The sequence below is a fragment of the Oreochromis niloticus genome, linkage group LG9 (genome assembly GCF_001858045.2).
Source record: "Oreochromis niloticus isolate F11D_XX linkage group LG9, O_niloticus_UMD_NMBU, whole genome shotgun sequence".
Taxonomy (NCBI): domain Eukaryota; kingdom Metazoa; phylum Chordata; class Actinopteri; order Cichliformes; family Cichlidae; genus Oreochromis; species Oreochromis niloticus.
Window position 1 is genome coordinate 27,247,591 of NC_031974.2, and position 27,468 is coordinate 27,275,058.

The following is a 27,468-nucleotide window of genomic DNA, read 5'->3' on the forward strand; positions in this document are numbered from 1 at the left end:
ACTGTTCAAAAGTGACAAGTGTGATTTGACGTGGACACAATCTGGACAAACCGACTTAAAGCACCTCTCCGAACGAATCAAGAAACATGAAAGCTCACGAGTTCATATGGACAACAGTGTAAAGCTAGCTGTGCTAGGGAAAACTAGCATAGCGGCGCAGCTAGATGATGGACATCGGATTGCTTTAAGAAGGCACAACGAAGAGGTAGATAAAAACCGTCATATTTTATCTAAAATCATCGATTGTATTAAGTTTTGTGGTGCTTTTGAGCTAGCAATGCGGGGACATGATGAAAGTGATTCCTCAGACAATCCAGGGATTTTTAGAGGTTTAGTCGACTTGATGGCATCAATTGATCACGACTTGAGGCAACACCTTGAAAATGCTACTGTATTTAAAGGCACCTCGAAAACAGTCCAGAACGAGATCCTGGATTGCATGTTGGCAGTTCTGAGAGAAAGGATCGTGGAAGAAGTAAAGGCAGCGAAGTTTTTAGCCATTCAAGCTGATGAAACCACTGACATTTCTACACACTGTCAGTTAGTCATGGTGCTAAGATACATTGACCAACGAAACCGTATTCACGAGCGTTTTTTTGAATTCATCAAGCTACCCAATGCTTGTGCAGATGCAATAGCCAGTGCCTTATCGGAGAGGCTGCGCTTCATCCTCCCCCAGGGACAAGAGAGAAAGTTGATCGCCCAGGCCTACGATGGGGCCGCTGTAATGAGGGGTACCACTGGAGGAGTGCAGCGTAAGATACAGGACATTTATGCTAACGCTCACTACGTACATTGTTATGCCCATCAGTTAAACCTGGTAATGCAACAAGCAACCTCCCACATCCCTCAAATCAGTCACTTTTTTTCCGACATAGCAGGATTCGCTTCTTTTTTTACTAAATCGAGCAAGAGGACTGCAGTGCTTGACGAGGTGGTGGCGCACCGACTTCCAAGTGCATCGGCAACCCGTTGGAACTTCAACAGTCGTGCTGTGAATACAGTGTATGAACATAAAGACGATCTGGTGAGGTGTTTTCAGACCATCCGTAACAGTGAAGGATTTGATGCCCCTACAAAGAGAGATGCCGGTGGTTTCGTGAGAATGCTGGAAGACGAAGCTTTCTGTTTTTTCCTGGCCTTGTTTCACAAGATAATGCCACATGTAGACATGCTGTATAACCACCTACAGAAGAGAAACATCGATTCTGTCACCATCGCAGGGATCACCCAGACATTCATCAGCCGCATGCAGGCTATCAGGTAGGCATAAAAGCATAAATATGTAACCTAGAATAAATGTTAATTATCTATGCATAGATTCTATCAAATTCTCTGCATATATTCTGTGTTCTGTGACTTAAATGTTTAATGGAATTCAGATAATTTTGATTTATATCAGCCTTTGAAGTAATTTTATGAAAAATATTTGATTAAGTATATTTGATGAAGTATATTCCCAGTAATGATTTGATGTAGCCTATACCATAGGCTATTTCCTGAAATTATGGCCAGGGCCTTTATTTACTTGCACTGGTTTTCCCCCAGCCATTAAACCAGGTCCGGTTATTAATTAAATCCGGTAATTCCCGGTAATTAGAACACAACCTTTGTTTGGTTTGTGTTTGGTTAATATATCCCTATTCAGTTTTCAGAAGCCATTAATGAAACTTATGTATTGGATCAGGGAGGCACTTCCTAATCTGGTTGTGGATGAGGAGTACAGGGGACCTGTTCAAGACCCACCCACAAAGAGACGGAGAACATTGGGGGAAGACAGGCAACACCATTTGGCACTGGAGGTAAGCACTAGCTGCTTGGTCTGATTTAAATCGGATCATCAGATAAAATCTAATGACGATGCTGTCAGATGTCATTTGATATAGTGGTCATGACTGTTTTGTTTTGTTATGGACAGATTTTTTTTTTCAGAATAATGATTAACATGAGACATGTGCCAAAGTCTTACCACTGAATCTAACTCTTACCAATTATATATTATTGGATAGGTGTGCGACACCATTATGAGCCATGCCAAGGAGAGGTTTTCTTTCACCAAGCACCTTGTCAGCGCCACTCTGTTGCAAGGAGACTTGTTCCAACAACACAGCAAAAATTTTCCAGATGCAGCACTACAAACCACAGTGGAAGCCTATCCCTCATTGGACAAAGCCAGACTTAAAACAGAACTGTCCCTGATCTACGACAACGAGGAGTTTCAGAGTTGTAGTGGTGCGCTGGCGCTCTATCAGGTTCTGATGGAAAACAACCTTCAAGACACATTCACCGAAACTGTAAGTCTTCTTAACATCCTCATCACCACACCAATGACAACATCAGAATCGGAGAGGTGTTTCTCTACTTTAAAGAGGATAAAAACTTTCCTGAGAAACAATATGGCTCAGGATCGGCTCAACGCTCTGGCTATGCTGTCCATAGAGAAAAAACTCACACAAGAACTTCCTGATTTCAACACCAGGGTCATCGAGAAATTTGCCACTCAGAAAGACAGACGAGCAAAGTTCTTGTACAAATAAGAACCCTTAACCATATTTACTCTCTTTCTCCATCCCTCTCTCTTTCTCTCTTTAGCCCACCCCCCCAATCAGTTTACAGTTGTTGTTTTCAATAGTTATTTTTCATTCATTCAAAAAAAAAAAAAATCTGTTCATGTTCATTTTTACAAATCTATACAAATGGCCAGAATATGGTTGTTCATTTTTACAAATCTATACAAATGGCCAGAATATGGTTGTTCATTTTAAATTTAAATTAAAATTGTGTTGTTTGATGTACTCATTAAATGGGTCATTTTAGTCGATATCATAAAAATTGCCCCCCCTGAGATTTTTTTCAGGAGCCGCCACTGCCGATACGTAATATCGGATCGGTCCATCTCTACTTGGCACAGATGTTTCTGTACACTTTGTTGGCCACTTTGTTACAGTGTTCCATGTGTACCCTGCCTGCTAGCATCTTGCACCCTGCTGTTATGTGCTGGATTTTCTCAGGGGCATCTTTACACAGCCTCCTCCTGGGGTCTTGCCTGGTGTGATATGGATCTTGTGCTCAGAGCTTGTTCCTGTGTTCCCATGATAAATGCCTCTGTGCTGTCTTTTGGTTCAGCTTTGTCCAGCCACTGGTAGGATTTCTGGATGTCACCCACTTCCTCTATGCAGGAGCCTGTCCTTCCATTATGGTTCCTCCTCTTGCTCCTCCTTCTTGGGTTTCTGCTGCCTGAGGTATCCACAGAGCACATGGCTGGTCGTGGCCATCTTCCTGATGTACTTATGAATGTTCGTTGTCTCATCCTGGACTGTGGTACTGACACTCACAAGTCCCCGGCCTTCTTCCAATAGTTGTTAACTATTTGAGATGGGGTTTTTTATGTAATGTGTGGCCTATAATTTTTTTAATGAAAAAAAATCTAGTAGATTGACTGATTAGGATTTTATAATTTTGTATTTTGAAAAGGAAAATTTGAAATTTGTCATTTAGTGTGCCTAGATAAACCTTATTGAAGCAGAAGGTGGGATTTAACAGAAATTGCTTTTATTTCCAACCGAATCCTAGTAATTGTGACCTTACCATCCAAATTTAGATTTCTGGGTTCATTAAATAATTATTGAGTTTAGATGTAAAATGACTACCGTCTATAAAATCCCCTACTTTGTGTTGCTGCTCAATAATCAAGCTGTACTTACTGTTACTGCACCCTTTCTCACACTTTGTGATTATTTTTAGTGCTCTGTCAATGTAGATGTGCTAAAAGAGAAATTTAAATATATGATTAGGTCAAACCGACTTGACTGTATTTTGAGGAAGTTGGTCAAAAGAGTCTTGTAAGCAAAATTTCTGCTTTGGGTTCTCACACTTTACTCTCCCCTCACTCTGACGGAAGTGTTTAAAGTCCTTCACTTGGTGAAGCAAATCATCCGTGATCGGGAGTGGGTACTCCACCCTTGGTCATGAATCCAGTGCATGGTGGAGACTATACCTTTATAAAGCTAACAAAATCGCATCATGTGCAAAATGCAAGATAAAATCCTGATGGCAGTAAAGAGCCTCCACTACCTGGCATTTGTACTAAGTGTGTGCTAGTTGAATGGATGGAGGACATTTACAGGAACTGAAAAAGCAGAACATTTACTCAGCACTCACCATAACAAACAGATATAGACTATCAACACTAGAAATGCTTAGAGAACAAAAGCCTGTCACTCCTATTTCTGTAGAAAAGATTCCAATCAGCATCATATTAATGCTCGTCTCAGCAGCTCAACTGGGTGAAGAACTGATTTCTACGTCACATTCATCTCTTGAAGTAGTTGACTACTGCACATAGTAGGCCTTTTGTTTGTGCAGTACCTTTGTGAAATCTGATATCATATATGCTGTGCTGTTCTGTGCAGTGCTGTGTATATTTTCAGTGCTGTTTATCTTTTTATTATCTTTATTTAACCAGGAAAAAAAATATCCTTTGAGATTCAAAAAAACTCTTTTACAAGGATGTCCTGGACATCAAGTATCAAGCAAGTATCTGCACTGTAGTTTTCTGTACACTTAAAATACACACAAATATAGGTGCTGTTACAGTAGAACCAACTCTGGAAATGACCACCACAAGAGTAAACATAAAATTGTCATGGTCCTTCAGTCCTGCCATTTTTTATTTCTCGCTCTCTATCTCGGTTTTCTCCCTCTTCTCTCTCTGCTGGTGTGTGTGTGTGTGCAATAACCACACTTTATCTTTCAGGGGTGGTTCCTCACCCGGCCTGACACATCTGCAGTAATCAACTCGCCTGCTTCCCATCTGGTGATCAGTTAGTACCCTTTAAATACAGAGGATGTTCATTCAGTCAGTGCTTGAGGTTTAAACCAGTTGTGATAGATTCTTACCTGTGGTCTGTGTTTCTCTGCTTCTGTCCAGAAGCTGGATCTTTTTTCCTTGTGGACAATTGATTTGAGAGAGCTGGACAGAGTTGTTTTTTTTTTTGCAGTCAAGCTTTGGAGACAGAGAATACTCTACTAGACCACTTGCTTGGATTACTTTACATAAGGATTGTGCATTTTTCCCCTGTTTAAAGACACTGTAAATAGTTCCTGTACTTCACTGTAAATAAACTCACAGTATTGGCATTGTGAGTCTCGCGTTTGGGTCCTTCCTGATCTAAAGTTATGAAAAAAATAGTAGTTCTTAGATGAGGAATGCACTTGTAGAGTCCATAATTTTTGATTAAATAAGTGAACATTTTGACCACCCTGGTTTACACACTATAAAGGTAGCTTGCCATTTCTGTGGTAATTTAATGTTTTAAAAAAATTAAAAATTGAACATTTTCATGAAGTGAGAAAAACTCAGTGGTCTCCCTTATTTAAAGGAAGAACAGTAACTTTGGACAGCAGATCTGTTTTCATTTTTGTAAAACAATGGATCCAAAAATCTAAACAGATGAAAGACAAAAGTGGAATACAGACTAACAAACATGATTTTTTTTTGTTTATGTTTTTTCTCCCTGTCCCATACTGTTCCACTCGAGTGTCATAGTTTATTCAATCTTTATTATATCTATCTATCTATCTGTCTGTCTGTCTGTCTGTCTGTCTGTCTATCTATCTATCTATCTATCTATCTATCTATCTATCTATAAATCTTCAGCAGTCAGTGACAGACTCCACACCCATTTCTGTTTTGTGATTCAGGTTTTAGAGACTTCAAACTGTTTCTGCCTGGAAAACACTTTGGGTCAAACTGTAGTTTGGTTTACTAAAAGCTTCTATTGGCTTAGTCCATACACAGACACAAGTGATGTCTTAGAAAGTGTGAACACACAACTTTAAAATAAATATATTTATACTTTTAATATATTTTATTTGTACTTTAAATAGTGCTTGGTACAGACTTGCCAGCGTCTGTACTGGTGCATCATGCTGCTCAAAGCACAGCTAACATGTTGTGACATTTACTGATAGAAGTTATAAAAGAATTATTCTTTCCAAAAAATAAGCAAAGGTGTCAAGAATCAGCTGTCTGCCGTTTGCTGCACAGCAACCAGACTGTACTTGCTGTGGTGTTACTGTGAAGTTTCTTGTGTGATGTGAGTAGTTTGGTGCTCTCCAAATGTGGTCAAAGACAAAGAAAAAGGGTGTTTGCTGTTGTTGTCACTGAGTGGCTGCACTGATGAAAGACACATGAAGTAAAACCAGGAACTTTTGAGTACTTTGAGGAAGTTGGCCAAAAGGGTTCTGCAGACATATTTTCTGCAAATGATGTGAGTTCAGTTGCATAGCTCTCTGCAACAATTTTCTTCTTTCTACTTAAGGGGCCTGGGACAGTGTCCACTGGTTCTTGTTGTAGTGTTTGTTTAAAGAAATTATTTTTAGAGTAACTTTAGATGTATAAATTCAGAGCTTCTCGAAATACTTCCATCAGTCACGTTTGGGGCTATGCAAGAACCATGTGGATGTCAAGACTGTTCATTCTGCAATCGGCAAATCTGAATCTGTGAGTCGCCATGTGATTTATTAGTGTGGATGCTGGTTAAGTATTGTTCTACTTTTCATCTTTCGTACGTTTTTTGGTACAGATGATGTGGTGGACAGTGGAAACGAGCATCCCTAGACCTTCTGGAGATCACCCTGTATGATGCTCCACTTACCAGCTGGAAATACAAACCAAGGTCTCACTTGTGGCACCTCCTTCATCTCTCTGGTCCTGGTCCACCACATTCAGAGCACTGCCCGAGACTTCCTGCTCAGCCAAAGATCAGGCCTGGTTAAAAGTACCTGCTTACTGGGACATTCAGGTTAATCCTGGACTGTAATAATAAGTCTTAAGAATTCCATTTTTTTGTTGTTGTTTTTTATTGTTACCCTTTTCAGACATTTTATTTAACTGTGTTATGTAACAAAATGTATGCTGTAGATAGTTTGTAAAAAACAAAAAAACAAAACAATGCAAATAAAGGTGAAGCATTTACATTTTTATTTACAGAAATTTAATCTTTTTTTTTCAACAACTTTTTCAAGCAAACCAAACAGTCTGTCCATTCTCTCTATTGCCTCCTCTGCTCTTCTTTCCTCCATTTCCCTCTGCAATCTCATGTCCTCTCTGATTAAATCCAACAACGCATCATCCCCATCCTTCTTTCTTTTCTCCCTTCTTTGCTCCACCTGGCACTCATCCTCCTGCTCTTCCTCATCCAACACTTGGTTACCCACTGCTGAACTGGGCTGTGGAGTGTCCTCCTGGATGGAGGCAATTAGGACTGGAGGCCTGGTAGAAGGCCTCTGTCCTAACACCTCATCCGGGAGGGCAAACCGGGGCCATGTAGCAGCAGTGGGCTTCCCGCTCACTCCCTCGCCTGACCCTGGATACTTGCACTTCTAAAGGCACAAGAGAAAAAAAAGTGGCAGTTGACAAAAAAACCCCAACAGTACAGATTTACATGAATAACAGGTTTACATAACTAGTTAAAAACCCATATTTGAATACTGCTGTACATACTTTGTATTTTTTTTTTAATTTTCCCTTTTTTTTGGCCTGCAAAGGAGTGACTTTTCCCTGCAGGCCCATATTCTCAAGAATTGCCCTAACAGACAGAAAATAATAAAACATATTAATCTTGTTAATTCCTGAACAGCATCCACAGCAAAATCTACAAACTACAAAAAAAAAAATAAGCACTCTCCCTTAAGCCTAACAGATTAAAAGCTGCATACTGTTGCTGGACCTCCAACCCACAGTGGCTGAGATTTTAGCACCAGTGAAAAGGTGCTCATTGTCGCGCCGGAGTTTAATGAAGGCAGTCGTCTGTTCCTTGCTCCCTAAAATATAACAAGACATTGAAGTACAATCAACCATCTCACACTTCTGTTTAAGCGGTTTTCTGTTTGACGTTTATTCAACTGTGTGAAAACTAAAACTCTAATATCAGCCAAACCTATTTACTCAGGAACAATTAAAACACTGAAAAAAAGCCAAACATTAAGATTTAGAAGTTATCTAAGTGACTTATATACAGTATCATGTTTAACCTGAGTAGCAAAAGATAGCACGGGGTCAGAAAACTGAAAACTAGCCAGTGTTCTCGCCGGCTCCCGGTCAGCTATGGAGCTGGTGGGTAACAGACGTCTCCGAAAACGTCGGAGAACCACTTTTGCAAATATGTGATGTCTTGGTAAACCGTGTAGATATTTGAAGTTTACACAGCTACATGAAAATATGTTAAAAGTTTATTTTGTGACCCAGAAAGAGTAATATTAACTGTTCCTTATGTTAAAAAAGAGAGGGACTGTACATCTACGTGACTGATGTACATAAGTTTATGTCGTAAGTTTAACGACTGTAAAAATTACTTCCATTTAACTGCATTATTAACTTTACTTTAACATCTTAACATTTGTATCACTACTTCAAAAACAACTTACATTTAAAAATGTAGGTGTCTTCAGCCACCGTTTCTACCGCCTCCGTAGCTGCCGCCATTGCTGGAAACTGACCCCCGACCCATCCTTCAAGTTCGGGGAAATGTCAGCCGCGTTTGGAGCAGCCTTCGAATTGGAACAGCCTTCGTCGCCTGGCTGTGACGTAATCGGTCTACAAATGCGGCCTCCGAAGGATGCGGCCTACATTTTGAGACACAGCGGTCGTGTCCAAATTCATGGGCTGCATCCTCCTGAGGACCTGGCCTTCGCGGTCTACGTGGGCCGGGTCCTCAGAAGGTCGGGTAGGCCGGAAGTAAACGGCTGTGAAATTGGACGGTCTAGCCTTCAGATCTGCGTCACCGCTGTCTCGATGGAGTTTAATAAACTCGGCCGTCTGCTCCTTGCTATCTAAAATATAACAGGACACTGGTGTAAATTCTCGACCATCTCAAACTTCTGTTTAATCAGTTTTCTGTTTGACATTTATTCAGCTGTGTGAAAACCAAGGAGGAACCCACCCGAGGGATTAATAAAGTTTTATTTTATCTAATCTAATCTAATAACTTTAATCTCAGCCAAACCGATTTACTCACGAACAAATAAAACACTGAAAAAAGCCAAACAATTACATTTTTAGGTTGTCTAAGTGACTTATATATTACGTTTAACTTGAGTAGCGAAAGTCCGCGGTGATCTGAAAATGATGTGCCGGGAGTTGTGCCGTTCTCGGCGGCTTCAGTGACCCTCGAGCTATCGGCTAGCTATCGAGCTGGTGGGTAACAGACGTCTCCGAAAACGTCGAAGCACTTTTGCAAATATGTGATATCTTGATAAACCGAGCAGATATTTGAAGTTTACACAGCTACATTATCGCCTGAAAACATGTTAAAAGTTTATTTTGTGACCTAGAAAGATTGATAAGAGTAATTTTAAAACTTAGCAGCAGCTGCCATTGCCGGAAACTGGAGTTTGGTTGGGCCGCGTTATGAATTCTGGGATATGGTGGGCCACGAAGGACACACCCGACCCATCCTTCAAATTCGGGGAAAAGGAGGACGCACTTGTCGGCTGCATTTGGAGGAGTCTACGAATTTGGACAGCCTTCGGCGCGTCGCTGTGACGTAATCGGTCTACAATTGTGTCCTCAGGAGGATGCAGCCCATGAATTTGGACCCGACCAGCTTCTGTGTGTGTGTGGTGCCGCTGGCTAGAGTCGCTATAGCAACCAGGCTCACACCTGCCTGCTTAATGAGCTCTGTTTGTCACTCTGCCAAAGATTAATCGTTAAAACTTCTGTTTCAACTGCTGCTGTGTGCACAGTGTTTGCTCCACAGCCACCATTTTACCCTCAAAACGTAGCCATCGTTTCTCTGTTTCTAGCAATGCATCTGTTAAAACAAACAGACAAACGTTTTAAACTTTTGATTTTCATTCAGAAGTTTTCTGACTTTAAATTTTCTTTTGTCATTACTCAGCTTTTTCAAATGCACATTTTAAACATGCTCAGCTACTTTTCAACCTCTTCTGTGTGAACACCAGCTTTCAACAGTTTTGCACTTTTTTTTTCGGGTGAAAAATGTGGTATTTTTCAGCTCATTCAACATTTTTAACTTAACTTCAGCATTTTATTTTTCAGCTATCAGCATTCACACTGCAGTTTCTTCAGAAAATCTATTTTCTAGTTACTAATTGGATTTTCTTTTGTGTGTGTAGATTTTCCCTGGACCTGTCCCTGTAATTTTGAACGAGCGAATGAGCGAGAGGAGCGCCAGAGGAAAGGAGTTGGAGTTTGCTGAGAGAGTGAAGTGTGTTTTGGACCCTTTCCCCTTCCCCTCGGACCCTTGAGCCCTGGACCCTTTTCCCTAACACTTTGTATATATTATCACCTGGTGTAATCACTGTAAATAAACGCACTGTCAACTTTTGCAAAGGATTCCTAGTCTGCGCCTGAGTCGTGTCAGTATTCACTTCACCTGCCAGTGATTTTAATGTTGTGGCTGATCAGGATACATTCCTGGTAAGTTTTATAAGAAGTATTCCTCCTACTTTGTTCCACGTGAGCTGTCTCATTTCAGTCATTTGCAGTCTGACAGATCATTGCAAATAGGCCAACTACAGTTCTCTATTTGCTGCACTGTTTAATTGCATTGTTACATTATCTGTGGTTAAAATTATTTGATCAATGCAAAATCATCACTGATTCTAATAAATCTCATAAGAAGTTTATATTCCCCACAAATAAATACGTGTTTTACAGAAAGGTTCAGTATTATGATTCTATGATGATGATAATAACGGTCCTGAAAAACTTGAAATGTTTGATTTGATGAATAAGCTTCTATTATCACTGCCCACCCTGGTGGACCTAAAACACTACGGAGACATTTCCTACATGTTTCTTAGAAGCGTTACATTAGAAACTGCCAAACAAAGGCTCACAGCTCTGGTTATTGGCTCAAGAGATACACCAGAGATGCATCAGTCAATCATTCAGTCATGTGTATAATTATAGTTACTGCTATATAATTTATTATTTTATACAAGTAGCAATTTCAGTAACAGATTCCAAAAGTGTTTGTAATGTTTTATCACTGAAATAAGGAATATGTGAAACCTATCCTATCCCTGATTTATTGCACTGCTGTGCTTCAGAGAGACACAAATAAAATGCTGACAAAGCACTCTGAGATCACACTGAGGGCTGAATGGGACCATAAATGAAAAACGACATCTATACAAAAACATCCTTACTTTAAATGCTAAATTCTCCAGTGGTGTAGTGAATCTGATCGATTTAAAATGCATTCTCAGCGTTTCTGGAGAATTTAAAGCACATATGAATTTGAGTGAAAAACTCAACTGTGGAGTTTGTAATCCTGTATTACTCAGATCTACATTACAAACTAGACCTACTCATATCTAGTTTGTAATGTTTAAGAAGTCTACTAGATGGATTGATTAGGGTGCTATAATCATAATATAGTTTTTTGACCAGTAAGATTAGAAATCTAAATATGTCATTTAGTGTATCTGAATAAACATTGCTGCATTAAATGGCAGGATTCAATAACTTCTATTTCTGATGTATCATATTAATTAATATTTTAGCATCCAAATTTGAATTTATGGCTTAATTAAAAATGGCTTAACATGTATTGAACTGTGATATAAAATTTGGATGAAAGGTTGCACATTTCCATCCATCTTCCATCTTTTCATCCATTTTCTACCATTTGTCTAAGTTTGGGTGGCAGGGGCAGCAGTGTAAGCAGAGAAGCCCAGACTTCCCTCACCCCGGCCACCTCTTCAAGTTCATCCAAAGGGTCACCGAGTCATTCCCAAGCTAATCAAGAGATGTAGCTCCTCAGCCTCCATCTCTAATGAGTCCAGAGAAACAGAACCAGCAAATCCACCAAATGAATAAATGAAATGTATTTAATAACATAAACAAGTATTTTTAAAGAAACAAGGAAAGTGAAGTTGAAAATAAAAAATTCATTTTTTTGAGAATCTGCATCTTATTTATTCTTTCAGCATCATTTGTGTTTGTATAGCTTCCCTATACATGTGTACATAATTCCTGGTAATGCGCAACTTTTCATGTTAATAAATATATTCTGTAAAAGTGTGCAAGCTTGAAAAAACTCACAGGAGTAAAAGGGTCTTTGAGGGTGTGTAGGTCATTTGTGACTTTAAAAATATGTCTGACTTCCTCTATCACAGGATATCAGCAGAACTGAAGTTTTCTCAGAGGCATCGAGTGACACCTACAGCAGCTTTGTGACAAAATGACGTTAATGCACTTTCTTATCCAGCTTGTTCTCGTTCTGTACTTCCTTCTTTCTAACATTGGCTGGAGGACACATTTTAGTCTAATTCTGCTAAAACTGTAAAGCGATAAGACTACACTTGGGCTCTTTTGGTAAGGAAACATTTTATTGCTTATATTCAGTAACTTTTTATCTTTCTTTTACTGCACTGACAGGTACATGTAAAATTATTTTATTTAGTGATGTTCAAGTTTTAAATACACTGCTTTGTGTTATTATAAGTTTTGTATTTCAACATATTTAAAGCAAAGCACTACAAGAAAAAAAAGAACTGTATGGATGGAGAAGAACATTTTTGTTGTGAAACTGCTTTAAAAATATTAAGCACAGTGTTACAGCTCCATACGTGAAATGATCTCTTTTTTTAATCCAGGCAGCAGAGTCTGTGTGTGAACATGGAGACAGTCAGCATGTTAGTGATTGTCCTGTTTGTTTCAGGTGAGTATTTCAGTATTTCAAAGTCATTATTGTGTGGATGCTTTATGCATCCACACTATTGAGTTCCTGTTTCTCTTTATTCTTTATACTTTATACTTTATACTTTATTCTTATAGTTGCTTCCGTACGTTTTTTGGACCTTATCTACTTCCACAATTTTCAGCCGATTTTTGGCATTCAAATTTTAAACTATTCTGCTATTTCTGCTAATTCCGGCTATGACTTTTGGTATTTTTTGCTGTTATACTTTTTAAAATATTAAGCTTTTTATGCTTTTTTTTTTGTCCCATTGAAATGAATGGAAAACTTCCAAAATTCTGCTAAAACTTGCCTATTTTTGAAAATTAACTACTTCTTCATACTTTCACCTAGAACAACCATTCAAACTTTAAAATGTTCACAAATTATTGGGCTATTCCTGTCTGATTCAGCTTTTCCATATCTGTTACCATTTTGATCTTATCCCTCTTTTAGTTTTGAGTTGCAAAATTATGATTTTTCAGAAAATACATGCGTTGTTATGGTTGCTATGCACTTGGCTTTCAGTGAGCCACTGTAAGTTTCGCAGTCTTCTCTTCATGTCCGAACAACTTCTTGCTACTTGCTCAATTTTCACTCAACTTCCACAAATTATACATCAAAACATAGGTATTTTTGCTGGCTTTCAGAAAATGTCACTATCATGGTTGTGAGATTTATAGAATTTTGGCAAATCTCCTCAGACCAACACAAACTCTGAAAACTCTCCATAGAAAGTCAATGGAGAGTTTGTTCAAAATCACCGCTTGATTTCTGTAATGAGAGGCATTTTCGAATCGCCATATCTCCTTAACGAAGCAAAGTTAAGACATAAGGCTTGTCCCAGTATATCTTCAGACACTCCTGACGCTCACAATTCAAGAATTTCTTTCTCACCTATTACCGTTCTGAAATGAGTTACACTTGTTTGAGGGTAGGAAATTCGTCCTTCGCTCAGATTTCTTCAGATTTCAAACTCTGGAAATGAGGCAATTTTTTCTCTCGTCATATCTTTTTTTTGGTTTCCCACAGAGACCTGAAAATTTCCATGACTGTTCACCAAAGCCTGCTGTCTCTTACGGTGAAAGAATGATATCGATACTCCAAATAGATTTAGAGTTACAAAGCTTTGTTCGAGGGCAAGTCAGGGCAGTTTTCTCTTCGCCTCTACTCAGTTATGGTGCATTAGAAGTCAAATATCTTCAATAATTCATATTTTAATGAGAAATTGTCAACACTGTAAGATTCCCCCATCTCTTCTGAAAAAAACGGTGTAAGAATGACTGTTCTAGCCCCTACGGTTAGGAAATTATAGCCATTTGTTTGAGGGGAGTCCTCACTATGAAAAGTAGACAGCACAAATCCTGTCTCTGTGCTGCGTGTGTGTAAAAACAGGTGCACCTGTTTTGGCGGGAAAAAGTGCACAGCCTCTCTGATTGGTGGATTCAAATTTAGCAGCTCCCAGGCTGCTTGACTGACCTAGAAACTTGGTTTTCTCTCCCTGTGTGTGTGTGTGTGTGTGTGTGTGTGTGTGTGTGTGTGTGTGTGCGAGAGAGAGAGAGAGAGAAAGAGAGGGCGAGAGAGAGTGGGAGCATGTTATTGTATGCTTTAAATTCAATATATTTAGACTGGTTGACTGAATTTGATCCTGTGTGTCTCTCTGGGCTTTTGTGTTTCCATATGTGTCCATATTTGTGATTGTGTCACTGTTATACTTTTTTTTGCTGATTTTTTTCATTTAACAATTACATTTGAGGGACCCTTAGCATGTTCAGGATTTTTTCAGCTGTCCATTTTGCTTTTCCAATTTTTCTATTTAAGTTATTACTATTCTGGTGAGTCATAGCATTTCTGCTGCTTTTCAGTATTTGTGCTAAATACAGCATTTCTGCAAAATCATACTATGTCTGCTATTTTGTGAGATTTGTGCTAAATACAGCATTTCTGCTAAATCATACTCTTTCTGCTATTTCATAAGATTTGTCCTAAATATAGTGTTTCTCCTATTTCTGCCAAATTTAGTATTTTTGATTAATTAGGGTTTTTCTACCAAATCATAGTGCAGTTTTACTGCTTTTTATAGGATTTTTAGAGGATATTTATATTGCTTAATATAGTATTTCTGCTTTTTATAGGATTTGTGCTTAATATAGTTTTTCTAAAAAATGTAGTATTTATGCTTAATCATACTATTTCTATATATTTCTGCCAGGTCCCCAGGCAGCTAATCCTCTGTGAGGACTGATACATACAAATACATATCAGGGCCTGCACGGCTTCCCAACCAGCCAATCATATCTGGGGTCTGCCCTTTCTTCTCTTGTCATATCTCAGCGACAGATGTACAAAGAGCAATGCAAATCACAGTCAAAGTACACCAAAGTCCGCTGATTCACCCAGTACAAGAATTATGCTTCTAGTCCACCTAGTTTTTGAGTTACACGACGTTTTGTAACTGCAAAAAACGGCGTTTTTCCCCTCTCACCGCAATCTGATTCTGACTGCTCATCACCCTGTTTTCCAGGCACTCGCTCTCTTTCCCAGTGGGGCAGTTGGTAATGACACAGGTCTGCAACCCAAAGGTCGCGGGTTCAATTACACCTTGGGCAACATGTGTTTTTTCCCTACAAATTAATACACTATCACAGACCACTAATTCATATTCATCATTTATTACAATTCTGCAACCTTTTATGATTTTAGCAGCTTTTGTAATATGGACCTCAGATTCTTGTTAACACTCCATGGCACAAATACTGTTCCCTTTAGGCTCTGTGTGTGTGTGTGTGTGTGTGTGTGTGTGAGAGAGAGAGAGAGAGAGAGAGAGAGAGAGAGCCTTTTGATGGGAGCATCTTATTATATCATTTAAATTCAATATATTTAGACTGGTTGACTGAATTTGGTCCTGTGTGTGTCTCTCTGTGCATGTGTGTTTCCATATGTGCCCATATTTGTGATTGTGTGACTGTTATACTTTTTTTGCTGATTTTTTTTTTCAATTAACAATTAGATTTGAGGGACCCTTAGCATGTTCAGGATTTTTCCAGCTGTCCATTTTGCTTTTCCAATTTTTCTATAAGTTATTACTGTTGTGCTAAGTCATAGCATTTCTGCTTTTCAGTATTTGTGCTAAATACAGCATTTCTGCTAAATCATACTATTTCTGCTATTTTATGAGATTTGTGCCAAATACAGCATTTCTGCTAAATCATATTATTTCTGCTATTTGATAAGATTTGTGCTAAATATAGTATTTCTCCTAAAAAAAATAGTATTTCTGCCAAATATAGTATTTCTGCTTAATTATAGTATTTATGCCATTTTATAGTATTTGTGCTAAAACATAGTATTTCTACTAAATGTAGTATTTATGCTTAATCATACTATTTGTATATATTTCTGCCAGGTCCCCAGGCAGCTAATCCTCTGTGAGGACTGATACATATAAAATTTACATATCAGGGCCTGCACGGCTTCCCAGCCAGCCAATCATATCTGAGGTCTGCCCTTTCTTCTCTCGTCATATCTCAGCGACAGATGTACAAAGAGCAATGCAAATCACAGTCAAAGTACACGAAAGTACGCTGATTCACCCAGTACAAGAATTATGCTTCTAGTCCACCTAGTTATTGAGTTACACGACGTTTTGTAACTCCAAAAAACAGCGTTTTTCGCCTCTCACCGCAATCTAATTCTGACTGCTCATCACCCTGTTTCCAGGCGCTCGCTCTCTTTCCCAGTGGCGCAGTTGGTAATGACACAGGTCTGCAACCCAAAGGTCGTGGGTTCAATTACACCTTGGGCAACATGTTTTTTGCCTTACAAATTAATACACTATCACAGACCACTAATTCATATTCATCATTTATTACAATTCTGAAAACTTTTTACCAGCTTTTCTAATATGGACCTCAGATTCTTCTTAACACTCCATGGCACAAATACTCTTCCCTTTTGGCTCTGTGAATGTGTGTGTGTATCAATATTTCTCCCATTTTAAAGTATTACTCCTCCATAATTGGATTTCTCTTAAATCAAAGTACTTTTACTACATCTTAGTACTTCTGCTCAATCATAGTATTTCTGCTAAATCATGGTTTTTGTGCCAAGTCATCAGAATCGTGTTTATTGGCCAAGTATATGTGCATACAAATACAAGGAATTTGGTTCCGGTAGATGGTGGCTCTCGAGCACAGCAATGTAAATCTCACACACACACACACACACACACACACACACACACACACACACACACACACACGCACACACACACATATCTATATATACATTACACATGCATACACATACATACACAAAGCTGTGTAAACCAACTATAAATAACTAATCTAAACGTATATACATAAAATACAGAAATGAAATGAGGTGGAATGAATACTACAGAATGTACATAAGGTGCAGTTGCAGTCTGGCAGTGGGAGCAGTGTGACAGTTCAACTGTTTAGAAGGGAGATGGCGAGGGGAAAGAAACTGTTCCTGTGTCGGGTGGTCCTGGTCTGCAGGCTTCTGTACCGTCTGCCAGAGGGCAGCAGATCAAAAAGTCTGTGTCCAGGGTGTGAGGGGTCTGTGATGATTTTCCCTGCCCGTTTCCTGGTTCTTGAGAGGTACAGATCCTGGATGGAGGGCAGGGGGCGCCGATGATCCTTTCTGCTGCCCGTACAGTCCGCTGCAGTCTGCACCTGTCCTGTTTAGTGGCTGCACCATACCAGACTGTGATGGAGGAGCACAGGACAGACTCAATGACTGCAGTGTAGAACTGGATCAGCAGCTCCTGTGGAAGACTGTACTTCCCCAGTTGTCTCAGGAAGTACATCCTCTGCTGGGTCTTTTTGAGGATGGAGTTGATGTTGGTCTCCCACTTCAGGTCCTGGGAGATGGTGGTACCCAGCAACTTGAAGATCTCCACAGTCGACACAGGGCTGTCTGATATGATGAGGGGGGGCAGAGTTGAGGGATGTCTCCTGAAGTCCACTGTCATCTCTACAGTTTTAAGAGTGTTCAGCTCCAGATTGTGCTGACTGCACCAGAGTACCAGCCGCTCAACTCATCATAACATTTGTGTTATGTTATAGTATTACTACTAAGTGGAGGAATTTCTGTCATGTTACAGTATATGTGCTGATTACAGTATTTCTGCCAAATATAGTATTTCTGATTAATTATAGTTTTTCTACCAAATCATATTACAGTATTTTTGCTTTTTATACCATTTTTATAGGATTTTTATATTGCTTAATATAGTATTTCTGCTTTTTATAGGATTTGTGCTTAATATAGTATTTCTGCTTTTTATAGGATTTGTGCTTAATACAGTATTTCTGCTAAATGTAGTATTTATGCTTAATCACACTATTACTATATATTTCTGCCAGCTTCCCAGCCAGCCAATCATATCTGAGGTCTGCCGTTTCTTCTCTCGTCATATCTCAGCGACGGATGTACAAAGAGTAATGAAAATCGCAGTCAAAGTACACCAAAGTCCGCTGATTCACCCAGTACAAGAATTATGCTTCTAGTCCACCTAGTTTTGGAGTTACACGACGTTTTGTAACTCCAAAAAACGGCGCTCTTTGCCTCTCACCGCGATCTAATTCTGACTGCTCATCACCCCGTTTCCCAAGAGCTCACTGTCTTTCCCAGTGGCGCAGCTGGTAAGGAAATTATAGCCATTTGTTTGAGAGGAGTCCTCACTATGAAAAATAGACTGCACAAATCCTGTCTCTGTGCTGCGTGTGTAAAAACAGGTGCACCTGTTTTGGCGGGAAAAAGTACATAGCCTTTCTGATTGGTGGATTCAAATTAAGCAGCTCCAGGCTTTTTGACCCACCTAGAAACATACAGGAAACACTGTATGTACAGCCCCTGTTTGTTCACTTGCTTCTGCTGCTGCTGCTGTGTGTGTGTGTGTGTGTGTGTGTGTGTGTGTGTCTGTATGACAGAGAGAGAGAGAGTTAGAGAGCCTTTTTATGGGTGTATCTTATTGTGTGATTTAAAATCAATATATTTACACTGGTTGATTGAATTGGATCCTGTGTGTGTCTCTGTGCATGTTTGTTTCCATATATGGGGGCGATCGTGGCTCAAAAGTTGGGAGTTCGCTTTGTAATCGGAAGGTTACCGGTTCGAGGCCCGGCTCGGACAGTCTCGGTCGTTGTGTCTTTGGGCAAGACACTTCACTCGTTGTCTACTGGTGGTGGTCAGAGGGCCCGGTGGCGCCAGTGTCCAGCAGCCTCGCCTCTGTCAGTGCGCCCCAGGGTGGCTGTGGCTACAACGTAGCTTGCCATCACCAGTGTGTGAATGGGTGAATGACTGGATATGTAAAGAGCTTTGGGGTCCTTAGGGACCATAAAAGCGCTATATAAATACAGGCCATTTACCATGTCCATATTTGTAATTGTGCAAGTTATTACTATTATGCTAATTTACAGTATTTCTGCTACTTTTCGGTGTTTGTGCTAAATACAGTATTTCTGCTAAATCTTAGTATTATTGCTTAATCATATTATTTGAGCAAAATCATAGTATTTGAGCATATTCTTTCTATTTGTGCCATAGCATAATATATTTGCTGAATTACAGCATTTCTGCTATGTTGTAGTATTTGTCCTAAATCACAGTATTTGTGCAATGTTTAGGTATTTTTGTTTAAATAAAGTATCTATGTAATCTTGTACCATGTTTGCTAAAATCCTGTATTTCTGAAAAGTTATCTTGTTTCTGCTAAGTTACAATATTTATTCTAATTTCTGCTGCTAAGTTCTGCTATGTTATTGTATTTCTGCCAAGTATTATGTTTTCTTTACGTTATTGCAGTTCTGCTAAGTAATTACATTTTTGCTAAGTTCTTATGCTTCTGCAAAGTTATTACAATTTTTTGCAAAGGTTTTACAACTTCTGCAACTTTTCATCTTTTTCAGCTAGTTTCAGCTGACAGCTTCAGCTTTACAGCATCCACACTGCATTTTCGCAGGAAATGCAAATTTTTCTAGTTTAAGTTATTTTACAATGTGGATGTGGAAAAGGACTGAAAAGCAGAATTCGTAAACAGAGAAGTAAACTCAAGGAGCCCGCTTTATTGCTGCAAAAACCAAAAACTAAACACTACACACTGAAAACTAGAGACTGGGAACAAAACTAGAAACTAGGAGCTAAGAACAGTGAGGGAAAAGAGGAGCTCAGAGGAGAGAGTAACACGAGGACTGCAGAAGAACATAGAGCGATACAGAGTAACAACTCAACAACAGGCAGAGGAAAACAGGGCTTAAATAAACAGATGGATAACGAGGGAATGAGACAGGAGAAGAGCACAGCTGGGAGTAATCACACATAACGAGACGGGAAGGAAGCAAAACTGAAAACATTAACAAAGGACGCAAGACTGTCAAAGTAAAACAGGAAACAAGAGACATTCACAAAAACACAGACTTGACAATGAGACATGAAGAAACGACGGACTGGGGAAACACAGGGGATAAACGAACCATGAGCACAGAGACAAGAGTAACAACCTGAGAAACACAGAAGAATGACCACAGAGACAGAAATAAACATATACGATAGACTACGCAGGGACGGAGCAATGAGAACAGACTAGATGAAATTCACAAACAGAAATACAAAAGATTAAACCAGGAAAAGAACGAGGAAACTAAACAATCCTGAAATCAGAAAACTAGAAACACTGGGACATAGACACAGTAGCTTGACTGTGGACTTCATTTAGTAACAAAGTGAACATAGAGCTATTTTTTGTCCTGAGTTTATGTACTTAATTTGTTTAATATTAATGTATGAATGGATTAATCATTAAATTGTATTTACAGGTGCTTTGGCTGGTTGTACTGATGAAACAGCACTCTCCATAACTGCACCAAAGAAGCTGGAAGCACTGAGTGGATCTTGTTTGCAAATCCCATGTAGCTTCAGACCCAAAGAAGAACAGAAATTTAACAACACAAAAAAAACCTTTGGAGTGTGGATTAAAACTCAATCCCAATTTGGCAATAATCCAAACAATGTGATCTTCAACAGTAGTGAACCAGTTAGCATCTATCCAATGAGTATTACTGGGAACCTGAGTCAGAGAGACTGCACCACTCTGTTTTCTAATTTAACCACCACATACACAGACACATACTTCTTCAGAGTAGAGAGTGAACCATTCAAGGCAACAGCTCGTTGTGATCCTCTTCAAATAACAGTCAGAGGTAAAGAATATAACGTTTTTAATTTGTTTATAAAGTAAAATTACATTCTTCTCTCTGAAACTCCCTCTTTATTACTTAAATCATTATCAACAGTATCTGTTTCAGCTAAAAGTAACAATACTGTCACAATGATTGTCCTGATTTATTTCACTACTGTAAAAACTTGTTTCCAAAAACCTCCAACAATTGCTGAAATGTAAGAAAAAAACTAAATGAAAGGATTTAGAAATCATTTACAAAACAGCATATCATAGAATAAAACTGATGAATTTGATTGTTTTTTATACTTTAAAAAAAGGTGAAAATGTGGAGACAGGATCATTAAAACCACATTGTTGCTTATTTTTAAGGCTCATACAAAACTCTGTGAGACTGTGAGATATTTCAAATCGAAATTTTCTGTATTCATGTTTCAGACAAAAGTTTCCTCAAGAGTTCAGAGCTCGTATCTCATATTTTAATTGTTTTTATTATACATCGAACATCTTTTGATGCCAGTTTACCCCATGGAGTCATTAAATAAAAAATGAAGATTTTTCTTATCATCTTTAAAATCAGTTAATCACATATTGAAAATGATTTATTAATTTAAATTGATTGGCAGCATTGATTGAGGGTAATCAATTGAAATATCTTCAAATCTTTTCATGGTAAAGTTTTATCTTCACATTTTGGATACAGAAAAAAATAGCAATGGTTTTGAACACTAACAAAAGATTTTTTGAGCTCATGCAGTGATTTCCACCACAGAATGATGTCTGTTCAAATGTCATTAAAGTGTGAACTGTGTGGCGGTTTGGCCAGTCATTCTTATCACAGCTGGGTTTCAGCATGCTTTGTTGTGAACAGATAGTCTACAGATTATGTGATTTTTTTTTAAAAGTTATGTAGCACAAAATACCCAGATGCTTTGTGATACTAAGTTTAATATAATTTTTTAAACAGTTATACAATATCTTTGTAAAGTCGTTTAATTATCTGCAGTCATTCACAGAGTGAGGAATCCCTCGTTATATTTAATTCTGAAAGATTTAACATCAGTAGATTACAAATGTTTTCGAGAACACTCACATCTTATGTTATTTGTGTCCCAACTTTTTTTCCCCTAATTTTTAATAGATTGGCTTCAAATGTTTCAATATTAAAAAAAAAACAATTATGTCTCACTTTTAACCTTCGAATGTTGATGTTATACAATTTTTAGTTAGTTATCTCTTTAATTGATTTGTGAATGACTCAGCAAATCTCAGCTGTTTTAGAAATGAGTTTGTATTTTTTTATGCTGTTATTAAGTTTATGTCAGTAAATCTGAGAATCCATAATGGTTCAAACTTGATGTGCTGTGTTCTGTAGCAGATAATATATTTGTGATGTGAAACCACAGATTCTCCTTGGAGGCCCAATATTACAATCCCAGGTGATCTGAAGGAGAAGGAGTCTGTCACTATAACCTGCTCAGCTCTCACTCCCTGTCCACACTCCCCTCCTCAACTCACCTGGAATCTCACACAAGACTCTCACAACATAACAGAGAAAAATACAGATGGAAGCTTTACAACTAAAATCCAGCAGACCATCACTCTGTCAGACACACATGATGGAAAGAAGATCAGCTGCTCTGCCAGATATCCTGTGAACCAAGGAAACAACAAGGCAGCAGAGACAGAAGAGACTCTCAGTGTTTCATGTAAGACAATCAGAGTTTGTTGCTGAACTGAATCCTATAGGACAACATGCTTTGTGTGACATGTCTTTGTTTGTTTGTTTCTCCAGATGCTCCCAAAAACACCTCAGCATCCATCAGTCCATCAGGTTTGGTGTCAGCAGGCAGCTGGGTGAAGCTGACCTGCTCCAGCAGAGCCAAACCTCCAGTCAGCAGCTTCACCTGGTTCAAGAAGAGCAGAGATGGAGCTGTGAACGTATCTGAAGGAGAGATTTACAGCTTCAATGTAACAGATGGAGGAGTTTATTACTGTGTGGCCACTAATGATGTGGGTAATCAGACATCAGGAGAGATTAATGTGACTGTTGGAGGTAAAATTACTCATCAGTTATTTTTTAAAATGCATTTTCCTTTTTTGAGTTTTCTTTGTGATAGATTTTATAGAGGGATTAGAAACAGAAACGAGCTTCATATGGGACTGAATTTTATTTTATAAACATCAAGACTGTACTTCATCCTTCACAGTGCAGTCATTCAGCTTTTAAATGTTAATTATAAAAGTGTTTTCCTGAAACATCTTTTACAATGTTGTTTAAAAGTAAATGTTTCCTTCGCCTTGATTCACCCTAAAGGGTCTCATTTGCTGTTAAACGTTTGTTCTGTCACTTCAAACAGTTTTCTTTGCTCTCTAATCTTCTTGCATTACAGAATATTGGTTGGTGTCTACATTATAGTGAAGACTGGGAATCACAGTGCTTGTGAGCACACTGATCGTCTTTGAGTACTGACAGTCAGAGTTTGATCTATGGGATATTTCTTTTTCTCCAGATGCTCCTAAAGACACCTCAGCATCCATCAGTCCATCAGGTTTGGTGTCAGCAGGCAGCTGGGTGAAGCTGACCTGCTCCAGCAGAGCCAAACCTCCAGTCAGCAGCTTCACCTGGTTCAAGAAGAGCAGAGATGGAGCTGTGAAAGTATCTGAAGGAGAGATTTACAGCTTCAATGTAACAGATGGAGGAGTTTATTACTGTGTGGCCACTAATGATCTGGGTAATCAGACATCAGCAGAGATTCACGTGACTGTTGGAGGTAAAGATAAAGGCTGAAGACACTGATGTCTTTCTTTTCTTCCATTTTTCAATTGTCTTTGAAGATTTCCTACACTGAAACTTAACAACAATGTAAAAAAAGCTTTTGCAAGGGTATCTTTAAGTCCACATTATTGTATACTGTTTGACTCACACAGAGTCCACACTGGGCCTACTTCTTGGAGGAATCTCTGGGATCATCTTACTCATTTGTTTGATAATCTTTCTTTGGCAAGTGTCGCACATCACAGTAGTACACATGATATTTAACGGTGATATTTTAGCTGCACTTAAAAATGTGTTTTTTTTCATCAAGCTTAGATTTACTCTCACATATAATAAACATAAACAGATTTAATTTTACTATCTCTTATGTCGTCCAGGTGGTTAAAGTCAACACATCAAACTCAACAACACATCCAGGTAAGAAAGTACTGAACTTATGATCGTAAACAGCCACCTAGTCACATACTTTCAAATGTCTAAAAACATGATTAATAATGGACTCTACAGGTCTACCTCACGAATTTTCGTATTTGGATTATTTCATAGATCCAATCACATGAAGAGCAGGTTGTTGAAGGGTCAGTAAATAACACAGAAAAAGAGGAAGAAAACATCCATTATGGAGAGATCAGCTTCTCTAAGCTGGGATTTGAAGCATCCTCTGACTCAGTGCAGGACAGAGGACAGCAGCAGGATACGGTGTACGCACAGGTGAAAGTCAACAAGCCAGTAAACAGCTTAACACAGAGAGCTCATGGCCAAGAGGAACTCTACGCTGAGGTGAAGAAAAAATGAGAAGTATGTGTTTACAAACTGTAAAGAATGAAATATGAATGTGGAGCTTTTACGTGAAAATGTGTCATAGTCACTGCCAAACCGTTCAGTGAAGTAAAAAAAAAGCTTTTTTTATGTTCACCCTCCTGTAGTAATTTCATACGGCTGTTTTCAGATTTTGACCTCTTATGATATTAAATATGCGTAAATAGAAGTTGCAGCAGTTCAGCAGGGAACGGTAAAGTGACTGGTACTTATATGCAGTGTTGGTCAAGTTACTTGAAAAAAGTAATTAGTAACTAATTACTGATTACTTCTCCAAAAAAGTAATCCTGTTACTTTACTGATTACTTATTTTCAAAAGTAATTAGTTACTTAGTTACTTTTAAAAAACATTATACTCAACCTGAATACGCAATAAAGCAATAGGCCTTTCAGACCAATTCCATTTTTTATGCATAATCTATCATATAAAACTGAATCAAATGGAAAGCCTCTTTTTAAAAATAGTTTTATGAGTTTTAATCTTTTAATCTTATGCACATTGCATTAAGCAATAATTAAATTATATGCAACTGTCTTTGACTTGAAGAAATTCTTTAACATTTAAACCCATTTTCTGCATATTCCAGCATATAAAATAAAATAATGTTTTGTGTCTACACTCGCTCTTTCTAGTAGATGCAAGAAAAACACAGCAAAAAATAAATAAAATCAAAGATTAAGCGGCACATGTTTTCACGTGTTTAGCAGGAGTGGGGCCGGTGGAGGTTTGCCCAGTGCTGCAGTGGTGATGTCAGCAGGAGGATCCGGGGGTTTCTCTGTGCATTTCACATTCCGTGGCAGCGTGCTAGGTGCTTGCTCAGATTTGAAGTTTAATTTTTGCTGTAGAAAGATGTTTTCTTCCAACGCAGCGTGTACAGCGGATGCTAATGTTTTTGTCTCTTTTTACGGACTAAAACTTAAAGTTATGTAAGTACTTCCAAGCTTTAAATGCTGCACAGTCATACTCTCTCCCGCACTCCATATTATCCATTGTTGATACACACTTCTGTTGCTGCCACGGACGTGACATGTGCTTACATCATTGTAATGAGATACTCTCACAAACAAAATCATGGCGGTTTGGTAACGCAGTAACTAGCACAGTAACGAGCTAAGTGGAAAGTAACAGTAGTCTATTTACTTTTTTGCAATAGTAATCATTTACAGTATTCGTTACTTGAAAAAAGTAATCAGATTATATAGCACAGTCTGACTTATTTTGAGCTTCTAAAATAAATCTTACTACAAGGCTGACCCACTCAGTCAAACACATACACTACAATGCCAAAACTATTTGCCTTCACACCCATGTGAACTTGAGTGACATCCCATTCTTAATCCATAAGGTTTAATATGATGTTGGCCCACCGTTTGCAACAATAATAGTTTCAACTCTTTAGTGCAGGCTTTCCACAGGTTTAGGAGTGTCTTCTTCCAGACACACATTTGTGAGGTCAGACACTGATGTTGGATAAGAAGGCCTGGTTCACAGTCTCCACTCTAATTCATCCTAAAGGTGTTTGGTAAGGACTCTGTGCAGGCCAGTCAAGTTCTCCCACACAAAACTCGCTCATCTATGTCTTTAATCCACCATTCTCTTTGCAACCACCGAAGCCAAATTTGTCCATCAGACTACCAAACCAAAGTGTGAATTGTCTCTTCAGAGAACACCTCTCCACTGCTCTGGTGTGCAGTGGCAGCATGCTTTACACCACTACAGCCAACACTTTGCATTGTGCAAATGTCTGGAGACACAGTTTGCATGCCTAGGTGCTTGATTTTTTACACCTGTCACCATGAAAGTGATTGAAACACCTGAATTCAATAATCTGGATGGGTGAGTGAATAATTTTGGCAATATAGTGTACATATATAGCATTTTTCTATGCACAACAGTCACATATATTCAGGCTCTGATGGATGAATAGGGACCAAGTTGGAGTTGAGCATCTTGATCAGGATACTTTATCATGTGGAGAAAGCAATCAATCCACCGTCCTTCCAATTGGTTGATGACCCACTCCTCCACCTGAGCAAAGCGATCTTTTCATTACTATTATTTTACTTGTTGCCAAGTTAATGCAGTATTTACACACTGACATGCTCTTGTTTGATTTGTTATTTATTTAGCAGGCTTGTTAAAATTAATGTCTCATTTATAATGTTCAGTTCATAAATATTTATTTACATATAAATATTTTATCTTAATTGATAAAGTCTCTCTGTGATATTTCTGATTATTTGTGACTCAAATTATTTTGCTCTACTTTATGTCTGATATGAAACAAAAAAATTGTAAAGATACAGCAGGAAGTAAAACAGATCATATTTGTGAGTTTGAAGTTTAAAGTGTGTGAAATTATCACTTTGTTCAGCTTTGTACATATAAATGCATTTGTAAAATAATTTTATGTGTGATTGAATCAATTTGAATTTGTGTGTGGTTTCAAACACACATTTGTGAAATTACTCACAAACATTTGTATATCTCAGTTTAGGCTTGTGATATATCATAATATATTGTATGCATTTATCAACCTTTTAAGAAGAATTTATCTCCATATTCATTCATAAATTTGTTTGTTGATTTATTTATTAACATTTTATAATTCTTGGTGAGCTTGGTGATCATGGGCTTCCTGTCAAGAGGCTTTTAAACTCTCTCCTACAGTGTCTTCAGCTCAGTCTTCACCTTCTCTGACAGCTCAGCTCCAACTTTCTGACTGTAGTAAGTTCTCAGCTTTATGGGCACGTTGAATATCCACCTTTAGTGTTGATGGCGCCATCTCGTGGCAGCCAGCCAACAATTTAATTTTGTTGCCATTCTGCAGGAAATGTTCCCAATCAGTATTAAATGGATTTTTCTTAAGTATTTTTATTCATCTTTAGGCATGAAAAGATGAATAAAAATACTGGCTGAGCATGCACCAGTGGCTCGTTCCATTAGACCAGAC

The 27,468-nt window shown here is 38.4% G+C and overlaps 2 protein-coding genes and 1 long non-coding RNA gene across 3 annotated transcripts; all 3 read left to right on the forward strand.

Annotated features, from left to right (window-relative positions):
* Positions 1-343: 343 nt before the first annotated feature.
* Positions 344-2,863, forward strand: LOC109199458 (zinc finger MYM-type protein 1). The gene is made up of 3 exons (XM_019354829.1): positions 344-1,263; positions 1,688-1,802; positions 2,010-2,863. The coding sequence occupies exons 1-3, from the start codon at positions 344-346 to the stop codon at positions 2,535-2,537; spliced, it is 1,563 nt and encodes a 520-aa protein (XP_019210374.1). The 3' UTR covers positions 2,538-2,863.
* A 3,219-nt stretch (positions 2,864-6,082) lies between these two features.
* Positions 6,083-6,945, forward strand: LOC112847872 (uncharacterized). The gene is made up of 2 exons (XR_003221705.1): positions 6,083-6,505; positions 6,588-6,945. It is a non-coding gene; the product is annotated as an uncharacterized LOC112847872 (long non-coding RNA).
* A 5,326-nt stretch (positions 6,946-12,271) lies between these two features.
* Positions 12,272-26,148, forward strand: LOC109194184 (sialoadhesin). Its single transcript, XM_019354844.2, has 8 exons — positions 12,272-12,349; positions 12,631-12,695; positions 20,555-20,938; positions 22,323-22,625; positions 23,430-23,690; positions 23,848-23,920; positions 24,073-24,112; positions 24,242-26,148. Exons 2-8 carry the CDS (start codon positions 12,653-12,655, stop codon positions 24,488-24,490), a joined length of 1,353 nt encoding a protein of 450 aa, XP_019210389.1. The 5' UTR covers positions 12,272-12,349; positions 12,631-12,652; the 3' UTR covers positions 24,491-26,148.
* The last annotated feature ends 1,320 nt before the right edge of the window (positions 26,149-27,468 follow it).